Source organism: Carassius auratus, chromosome 30, assembly GCF_003368295.1.
Source record: "Carassius auratus strain Wakin chromosome 30, ASM336829v1, whole genome shotgun sequence".
Taxonomy (NCBI): Eukaryota; Metazoa; Chordata; class Actinopteri; order Cypriniformes; family Cyprinidae; genus Carassius; species Carassius auratus.
This window is the reverse complement of record NC_039272.1, coordinates 7,731,052-7,741,873: the sequence shown is the minus strand read 5'-3', so window position 1 is coordinate 7,741,873 and position 10,822 is coordinate 7,731,052. Positions and strand designations below refer to the sequence as shown.

The window sequence follows — 10,822 nt, the reverse complement described above, 5'->3', positions numbered from 1 at the left end:
TTTGAATAAGCAATTGAAGACCAGCCTTGGTTTATCATTGTGGCACACCAGGTGGTGGGGAATGTACCATACCTTCTGCATTAAACACAGAATCATGTTATGAACATACTTTGTCAGTAACTTTAACTTGCACTCAAGGATGTTGCACACGAGTGAAAACTACGAAACTCCAGCTACAAAAACTCTGGCTGCTGCGCTTGCAAAGCAGAGAATACCTCACTTTCGTTAGAATTGTATTTGCTTCAACCTATATACAGAGCATCAGGAGGTCTCCCATCCAGGTACTGACCAGGCTCAGCCCTGCTTAGCTTCAGTGGGAAACCGGTCTTGGGCTCCAGGGTGATATGGCGCGCATTCATACTCAACCAGATTTGGCTGTACTGTTTTAGCGCTCAGTAAGTACCTATTGAAATGAAGTACCTACTCATTGAGTATGCGATTTCAGACCAGCCTATCTGTTGTTGTTTCTTCTTCTTCTTCACTTGTTTTTGGGGAAATTCTGTGCAGAAGATGTGTACTAGCACCCTACTGTATAATAATGAAAACATAGGGGTATAGCTCATATATATTTAGAATTTTTCTAAGTATAAGTCAAGTACACTTAAATGTCATTTTAAGTATATTACTGATGAGTACATAAAGCCCATTGTTGAGAAGTAAAAGTAAACTAAAAAAAGATTTTCCTATTTTTAGTTTAAGGGTCTGAAAGATATTGAGAGAAGGAACACATTCTAGAAACCAATGACACATTTTGCTTCTGCTTCATCTGACATTTTGCAGATTGAGAAACATTCATTTTATCATGATCATCAAATTATAGTTACTTTTTTTGAGTTAATGCTTTCACTACTTCCTCTTAGTCAGAGACTGCACTGCAGTTTTTATATCCAAGCACACCATCACCTTGGAACATGGGGAAGCATGGTCTGACTATTGACAGAAAAGGAAGTACAGAAGAGGAAAGAAAACCAGCATTTTTCACCATCAGAGGGTGATAAACGATTCTGACAACTATGTGCAAATACTAAATCGTTGCAGGTGTGATGGAGCTGCAGCAGCATTTTTCTGTCTCCGTCAATGATAATGAAGAAATTGAAGGAAATGCAGAGAAGGGGAATATGCAGAAAAATTGTGATGCTGGAACAGAAGATATTTATCAAAGTCTTCAGCTTTCACCTACTGCACACTGTGGAACTATAACCAGTACAACACTGCTCTCAGGTAAGGCAACAGAGGATGGATAAATGGATGGAACAAACTTTTAATGTAATTTACAGTTAGTGCTCTCTTATTAATCTCTAATAATCTCTGTTTAACAGAAAACTATGAAAGAAAGTGTGTGTTTTTACTGTTTGCTGTGAACATTCTTATCTCAGCCATCATCCTTGTCATTGTGAGTCTAAATTGTAAGTATCATGACACAGTAGTATTTGAAATTTATTGAGGCACCAAATAATAATCTAGAAAAAATATGTGACCGTTAAATATTTCACATTTCTGAATATCATGTTTTCCCCAGACTCTCACAACAGAGAAACACAACCAATAAAAGGACAAAAAGGTTCATTTTAATTTGCACTTACTGGTATAAAAAATGTACTTACTGGATATAAACTGATTCACACATACTTCATTATTAGATTAACTCCAGTGTGTTACATCTTAAATGTTCATACATTGTTCTTCACTTTGGCAGTGTTGTACAACTTTTGAAATGGGTTTCTTGTGTGTCTATGTGTGTTTTATATTTCTTTTAACTAATGAACTATTATTTGATATCTTTCAGAAATGTGGCTTCTCCGTGACGATGTGTTTTATTTGTTCTGGAGTGACCAAATTGATTGCTGCGCTGCTGAGCGCTTCTGCTCTAAGAGAAACGCCAGTCTGGCTGTTTTAACTGAGCATAACAAGGTGCAGCAGCTATTCATTCACTTTCCTCTCTTTCTCCTTTTATTTATTTATTTTTAAATGTGAACACATTGTTGAATGTTTGTGTGTACATGGGCAGGTCTGGTTGATGTCTAGGACCAATGGAAAGCAATTTTTGGTCTCAAGAGCCTCATCAGATGGATCTGGAGACACTGCTTCTCCCTCAGTGGTAATGCATTTGCAATTTTTCATATTTGTGAAAGATTTTTCTGAACAATTATCAAAATTCAAAGCTGTTGGAAATTTGTCAAACAGAGCTTGAAAAACATTTTTTTCTTTTTTTAATTTTTAAAACTCTAAATATGAATAATATTAATAATAATAATAATGGAAAAAAATGTTTTATTTATTTATTAGGACTTATTAAAAGCAAAAAGGTATAATTGTCTTACATTAATCTAATATGAATTATAGGTGTTTTAATTCACATTCTAAGAATATAATTTTAGTACATTTCTTAAAAAGGTTTTTCTGTTCTGGTTGTGCCTCAGGAAAATGAAAATTGTGAGTGTGGCATCATAACCGAAGATGTTGACACAGACCATGGAGAAGGATTTGTGTGTGAAAGGAGTGTGAATCCCGGTCAGAAATTGTACAGACTTCAACATCTTTTGAAGCTGTAATGGATATACTGGACAGCTCCTTGGCAGCTTCCAGACAGAGTGAATGTTTGTACTTCATTTATCCTGTTTTATTTTGTTTTACTAAAACTCTTCTCTGTTAATACTAGACAGAATAGCTGTATTGTCTTCAGAAGTTCCAGATAAGAGGTTGTCTCCATTCAAGGATTTCAATTACATTTTTAAAAAGCGTTAATTTTCTCTTATATAATTCTCTTTTTCTTGTTTTGAAAACACTTGTTTTCTATGTGGATGGAATTAGTGAGATCTTTGCCTGTGTCTAAGGTTATTCAATAAATAAATGTAAATCAATTTAGCTAATTTCTTATGATCATTTCTTATGGTGGGGGACGTGTGTGTGTGTGGGGTGGGGGATTGGGGGGGGGGTGATTTGACAATTTCTACTGAAGTGGAAACCACCAACTCTATTTCCCTTCTTTAGCTTTTCCCCTAATTCTGCCTCTGAGCTGGCAGAAGAGTTATCTTTCTTCACTGACGAATAACAAACTTTTATAGCATTAATTCAAGATAATTGGGATTTTTTTCTCCAGACACATCAATGGTCAAAAAGTATTCCAGTTTACAGTCTGAGAGAGGAGTAACCCCTCCATCTGTTCTTTTACAGAAGATAATGACAATGATCTATATTACAATGATGCATTTAAGAATATATAAATCTTTGTGTAGATAAGTTTCTAATTCTAATTATTTGAATTGTTTCAGGCTCCAACATCCCCACAACCCTGAATATATAGAACAAGCAGTCTGGAGAGTGACAATAAATCTACTCAGTGTAAAAGCTTCATACATAGGGTGAATCCATATAAACTGGGATGCTTTTGCCATTGAGATTCCTGGGAAAGGGGTTCTACCAAGCATCTGCAGAGTATCAGTAAACTTAACGTGACCAAAGGAGTCTGTAAAATGTATTAGGTTACATTTTGTTGGAGGATTTAACTGATTATCAATGCATACACTAGCAGTCAAATTTATTTGATTACAGTTATTCACAAATGATTTTGTGAATATGATTTGAAAGCAAAGAAATTAAGACAATCCTGACAAAAATTTAAGCTAAACCACAAAAAGGAAGTGTTCAAATGGGTCTGTTGTGGTTTTCCTCTGAAACAGTCATACAAAATGCTTTTTTAATGGTTTCTAGATTATTAAAATACTTATAATTTCTTCAAATCACAACCAAAAACTATTTTATATTTATTACTTATCTTTCAGAAATGTGGCTTCTCCATGACAATGTGTTTTATTTGTTCTGGAGTGACCACAGTGATTGCTGCGCTGCTGAGAGCTTCCATTCTGAGAGAGACGCCAGTCTGGTCGTTTTAACAGAGCATAAGGAGGTGCAGCAGCTATTCATACACTTTCCTCTCTTTTTCTGCATAAGCATTGGTTTAATTGTCTTAATTTAGAAGTAAAATTAGGAACAGATACGAAAACATTATAGATAAAAAAACAACAACAACAGTACACAGGAATATTAAAAAAATACTTTCAAATAAAAATAATATAATATAATATTTAAAATTGCAACATGCAATAATAAAGTATGCACTGTTACTGTGTGTGAGAGTAAACAGAGTTAAAAAGTAATTACATTATTAGTTTACAAAGATGATGATGAGTTTATAAAGATGATTATGAGAGTGGGTTGCACATTTAATCAACTGGTTCATATATTGAATGTGGGGTAATTTTTACCTCATATATTGGTAATTATCTTCATTTTCAAAGTAACTTGGACATAGAGTTTGAGCTTGATTTCACCAAGTACAACATCCTTGTTGATCCTGTAACAACATTTCAATCAACCAATTAGAATTGAGGTATAACTTTTCAGAAAATATCTGTTTTAGGCTTACAATCAGAGTTACGTGCTTCTACACCCTTGTTAATCAGCTATTATTTCCCAGTGATTTTAGGAATAAATTATGGGCAACGTTAGGTTTAGGTGTAGAGATAGGGTTAAGTCTATATTTTTTGACAATAAGTTTGATTCAGGAACATGTCTTACTTGGCAAAATGGTTAAAATTTAATTTAATTTATTTCCATTTATATTAATTAAATGAGATTCATTTTATTTTATTATAAATGTATGTGCATGGGCAGGTCTTGTTTATGTCTAGAATCAGTGGAAAGCAATTTTCGTTCCCAAGAGCCTCATCAGATGGATCAAACAGAGATCAATATAGCTGTAGCAGCTCTAAACTACACCAACACCAACAACAAAAACAATAGTGTCATTGTTCAGTTGAGGACATGTAGTTCAGTGTTAATTTGGTTCAGTTCAATTACTATGTAAAGATCTTCAATTATGAGTTCAATTCAGATAAAAAAGTATTTGAGAAATAATAACATTGAAATATTTAATGAGCTTTTTCCCACTAGGAATTGTATTATTTAAAATCAGTAAATGCATTATTATTATATATGTATCATTTCACATTCTTCTGAATTCTTCTGGTTGTGCCTCAGGATGACGAACATCATGACTGTGACATAACCATAGCTGATGTTGATACAGGTCAAAGGATTTGTGTGTGACAGGAGAGTGCATCCCTGCACAGCTTTTTAGAGCTTGTCTTAATCTAATTAATTTGGCTTCTTTTTTGTCTTAATCATCAGTAATATTGCCACTTTCTTCTCGAGTAGGACTTGTCCTCCTAACTCCAGTAGTTCAAAACGATCCAGATAAGTCCATGCCATCAATGGCTAGGATGTTTGAATTTGAGCTGTAAAACGAATAGCTCCTTGGAACAAAGTTCAGCTCCCAGAGAGCAAATATAAATTTTTTGTCTTGTTTTTTTATTATCTTATTATATGTTATATGTTTACTTTATGTTATTTTAAAATATGAATGTATACATTTAGTTCATACAGTCTAAATTTTACTTACATTCAACTTGAATTCACAATGTTTTGTTTGTTTGTTTTGCTGTTCCTGTATAACCTCATGTATAATGTTAAATGCCTCAACTGTGCAAGGCAAAACTCATAATTAGACAGAATAACTGTATTGTCACTAGAAGTTACAGATAAGAAGTTGTCTCCCTTCAAAATGGTTTTATTGTTTAAAAAAAACTATAATTTCCCATTGTCTTTTTCTTGTTTCAAGAACACTTAATGATTTGGTTTTAAAGCAAGTGGAATCAGACAGATCTTTGGGTATTTAATAAATTCAGATCATTTAGGTGATTCCAAGTTTACCTTACTGTTTGGAGTGTTACAAGCTGTTTGTGAATAGATAAGATCGCTTAAATTACAAGGATTATAGTCTCAAACCCAAAGAGATAAGGTAACACTTTAAAATAATGGTCCGTTGTTAATAAGTAGCTACGCAGGAAGTAATAGGTAGTACTACATTAACACTTAACTTAATACTATTAACTAATATAGAAGCAAGATTAACTAAGCGGTAAGTAATAGCTCATTTAGGACATAGGTAGTTCCTTATTACACTCTAAAAACTGCTGGGTTGAAAACAACCCAATTTGGGTTATTTTGACAACCCAGCGCTGGGTCAAAAAGGGACGAACCCAGCGCTGGGTTATTTTAACCCAACCAGTTGGGTTATCATATTTAACCCAGCCTGCTGGGTTGCCATTTTTTATGGTTTAAAATGACTATATTGCAGGGTTTCAAAAACCAGAGCGGGTGTTTTTTTATCACTGTATTTCAGAAGGAAAACTACTGTATTTAGAAAATGTTCGATATCATTTCGCATGTGCTTGATAAGGCAGTGTTTGTGAGCTCAGTACCGCTCTGCAGCCGTTACCGGAGAAACCTACCTCTCCCGCTCTTAGCGCCTCCTGCTGGCAGAAAATAAACTCGCAGAGTGCAGCCATGTGGGGAAACGATGCATTTCTACGTTAAAATTAACCCAAATTGAGCTAGGCATTAACCTACAAATGTTGTTCATTTTAAATATCACTTTTACACACAAATAATAATTACCAAAAGGAAAATATTTATTAAAAACAAGAGAAAAGTCAAAAAGTAACATGTTAGAAGAAATGCAGAAAAAGATGGCATTAACAGCTACAGAGTTCATAAAGCATTGAACATTTGATGAATATAACTTAAGATCAAATTGGACTTTGTTCAATTGTATATATTGTATAAAAATATACGAAAACACATACAATAAATTTACAATTAGTTAGGTTTTTTTCCAACTATTCTGGCATGACAGTACACAAATAAATCACAACATTAACTTTGATATTATAACCTTTAACACACGCATGTGTGTGTGTGTGTGTGTGTGTGTGAAAGAATGTGAGCAGGTGTATGAATGACAGAGTGTAAACTCTTCTACTAAACAACACAGAAAAAGCATTTAACTTTTTTTTTTTAACAAATTATACACTTACAGTTTGTTTCATAGTCCATGAATACAGATCATGCATCACAGTCAATTTTCATGATCTCTTTAGCATAACTGATGTAATCATGAAGAAACCCCATCAGCACAGCATCTGACATCTTCTACATCATCCAGGGCAGCGTCCTCCTTTAAAACCACTGCTGCATCAGTTTAGGGGAAAGAAGATTCTCCTCTCTGACCAGCATTCATCCCAGTCACCACCTGCTCTTCATCAGTGGCCTAAAAAATTGAACATTTAATTAAACTATCCATTTTCAGGTAGAGGTGTATTCACATCCGTAAGGAAAGGTAAATAATCAGTTTTAAAGTTTCAACACTTTGTGTGATTGTTTAATGTCTGTCTATCACAGCTCTCGTGAAGGCTACAATGGCAGCACTAGTGTGAGGACATGCGATATTGTTTGAATAAATATTGCTTTCAGAAAGCTTCTTTACTGAAACATTAAAACAGACATGACATTCACATACCTCACAATATTCATGTACATGGAAGGCTGCTCTTCAAACCGTTAGTTCACCAAATAATTAAAATGTTCATAATTTACTCTCCTCATGTTTTTCCAGACTCATACAAAATCTGCTCATTTTTTGGAAAACGTATGAATATATTTAATATTCTCTTTTTGTGTCCTCCATTGCTGGTCTGGGAGACCAGTATTTTATTTTGAACATACATGTTTGCTATCATATAATTTAAGATGTATTCATATATAAATATCATAATTTACTTCTACAATAACTCTATATTTATGAAGCTTGAAAATACTGATTATCTAAACTATAAATGGATTAACAAATATTATGAGAAAACTAAAAATATATTAATTTATGTTGTAAAGACAGACAAAAGTCTTATAGGTTTGGAATGACTTGAGGGCAAGTAAATGATTTTTTGTGTGACCTTTACCTCTAAGAGCGAAGACCAAGAATAATGACTCTCCAAATCAGACAACTCCAAAGTTGGTTTGAGTTCTGCAATAAAAAACACAGACATCAATGGTCTTAATGAAATGAGCACGTAATCACACTGTTGTTGCATCAAAATGTGAAGTAAACTGGCAGGAGACAACAGAAAAATTTATTTTCTAAAAATAACTTACATAAAATCTCAAAGGAATGATGCTCTCCCATGTCTTTTGCTTTTAACATCTACAAAAACAAAAAACAAACATTTTACTCTTAGTAAAACACAACAACAACTGATAACATGAAATTATGAAGTTTTCTTGCCTTAAACGATCTTTCCCTCTCTTCAGAAGAAGCTGAGAAAACCACCTCCTCACAAGCAGACTTGTGTGTCCTTAACTCCAGTTAGTTTGAGTTCTGCAAAGAGGGACATCAATGGTTTCAATAAAATATTAACATATACATACATACATACATATATAAAATCACACTGTTTTTGCATCAAAATGTGAAGTTAACAGGCAGGACACAACAGAAACATTAATTTTCTAAAAAAAAAAAAAAGTAATAATAATTTAACTTACATCAGTCTCAAAAGAATGAAGTTATCTTGTCTCTGGATTTCAACATCTAAAAAACACACACATTATTTTAGTCTTAATAAAAATAAAGATAACTTGATGTTATTCTGAAGTTTACTCTCCTTAAACCGTCTGTCCCTCTCTTCAGAAGAACACCTCCTCCTCATCCTCACACAGGTCTGTGACTCCTCACACAAACAGCTTCTGTGTCTTTAACTCTCGGCGCGAGGACAATGAAGACAGGAGCTGGACAAGTCTGAAATATTACATGTAAAACATACTTTTAACAGTAACCACTTCAACAGCCTCAAAATAATTATGCTAGTCTTTACTACACAATGCCGTTTCCTTTAGGAGACAAACATACATTCAGTTTAACCGCGAAAAAAAAAGACAAATTTACATGAGCGTAACCGTGACCATAACCGTCTATTAACGCCTCAGAAAGTACAGATAATGTAAAATCTTATGTAAATATGACAAAATACATTCACAGACGTTATATTAAAAGTACATCCTCCGTTCAGTAACGTTACATGAGGCAGTTAAGACCTCCGTGTCCGAGGCGAAAACCGCGTCCGTTTTTTTTATATATAACGTATATAACGTTAAGCTCCTTTGTTTCCGCCTTTCATAAAACCTTCCGCCTTACATACAACCGGGTAAACAATAAAAGATAACTTTACATTTTGAATATTTACTTACCATAGTCTTTCACTCGCTTCTCGCTTCTATCACGCTGAGAAAATGGCGGCTGCTCGCACTGGAGACGTACGATTTTGACGTGACGTGCGTGCTCTCCTTCACGTCCGCGTCCTCAACCCAGACCGCTGGGTTAAAAAAGAGAGTTATTTTCAACCCAAACTTGGGTTAAAACATCCCAAAGTCCTATCCAACGGCCTCAACCCAGCAGTTGGGTTGAAAAAACAACCCAGCGTTTTTTAGAGTGTAGTTATTTGATAATTACTAAAGAAAAATATCGTCATTGAGAACTACTTTGGAACTATGGCCAACTAATGAACAGCTACGTCTATAAAGTGAAAAATTAGCTTCTTTATGGAAAAGTATATATATATATATATATATATATATATATATATATATATATATAGTCAGGAGTTAACATGTTTTTAACTTTAAAATAATGGACCAGATCACTAGTAGTTCCTGCGGACTGACAAGGTAACAATTGAGTAATGAGTCATGGATTTCACAAGTAATTTACAATAAAATTATCTGACACATACTGTACAGCCATATATTTCTGTGAGGAACTAGTGATATTCTACCCAGACACATTGTAATCTGGAAGATGTTGTTTTGTGCTTAACACTATAAATGCAGTCAATGTTTTCATGAAGGATGCAAAGATGTTTTGACAAGAGAACATCATTATTTATTGTCACTTCCTAAAGAGAAGCCCTCCCCAGCATAATATCACTAACGTTAAAGTTATTAGATTGGAGACATTGAACTTAGTGGAGCTCATTAAATATATCATATGGATAGGCTATATATATATATATATATATATTTTTTTTTAATATATACGTTTCCATAAAGAAGCTAATCGTTCACTTTATAGACGTAGCTGTTGTGATTAGTAATTAATTGGTTATTCTTCATTAGTTGGCCATAGTTACAAAGTAGTTCTCAATGACGATATTTTTCTTTAGTAATTATCAAATACCTAATAAGGAACTACCTATGTCCTAAATGAGCTATTACTTACTGCTTAGTTAATCTTGCTTCTATATTAGTTAATAGTATTAAGTTAAGTGTTAATGTAGTACTACCTATTACTTCCTGCGTAGCTACTTATTAACAACGGACCATTATTTTAAAGTGTTACCAGATAATCTTAATAAAAGTTTAGACTCATCCACGCCCTCCTAAAACGACTCATTCTAATCACCCCCACATGTCTACGTCATGACATGGGAAGATTTTCATAACGCCACCCAAATCTTTATGCAAAGATAGAAGGTGTAACTTTGATTCTTGCTGTTGGTGCTGGTGTCATTTTGTGGAAATATTGTTTCATTGTAAAAGTGAAAATACTTTGTTCAGCCTTCCAAAAAGGACACAGCTAGAAAGTAGTGGTTAAGTTGTATCTACAACACTGTTCCAGAACAATTCAAACCCAATTTTCAGATGTGTGCAGCACATTTTAGGGAGGACTGTTTGCTGATCCTGGGAGAGAAGACTATAATGCTGGCTGTTCTGACTCCCAGTCTGTAGGCACTCGGCCAATCACAACGCACTGGATACCTGGCCAATCAGAGCACACCTTGCTTTTCAGAACAATGAGCTTTGTAAAAAACGACGTGTTTCAGAAAGGCAGGGCATACAGGAAAAACAATCATGCACAGTATGTAGAAGA

At 34.1% G+C, this 10,822-nt stretch overlaps 1 protein-coding gene across 1 annotated transcript; it reads left to right on the top strand.

Annotated features, from left to right (window-relative positions):
* The first annotated feature begins 1,011 nt into the window (after positions 1–1,011).
* On the top strand, positions 1,012–2,824 carry LOC113050004 (uncharacterized). Its single transcript, XM_026212727.1, has 6 exons — positions 1,012–1,221; positions 1,320–1,406; positions 1,520–1,561; positions 1,787–1,911; positions 2,009–2,098; positions 2,421–2,824. Exons 1-6 carry the CDS (start codon positions 1,044–1,046, stop codon positions 2,550–2,552), a joined length of 654 nt encoding a protein of 217 aa, XP_026068512.1. The 5' UTR covers positions 1,012–1,043; the 3' UTR covers positions 2,553–2,824.
* The last annotated feature ends 7,998 nt before the right edge of the window (positions 2,825–10,822 follow it).

Bases quoted from the DNA above. Each gene is read 5' to 3' on its own strand.
- LOC113050004 (XM_026212727.1), top strand. From the start codon at position 1,044: ATGGAGCTGCAGCAGCATTTTTCTGTCTCCGTCAATGATAATGAAGAA. The intron at 1,407-1,519 runs GTAAGTATCATG...TGTTTTCCCCAG, and splicing joins TGTCATTGTGAGTCTAAATT to ACTCTCACAACAGAGAAACA. The intron at 1,912-2,008 runs GTGCAGCAGCTA...GTACATGGGCAG, and splicing joins TTTTAACTGAGCATAACAAG to GTCTGGTTGATGTCTAGGAC.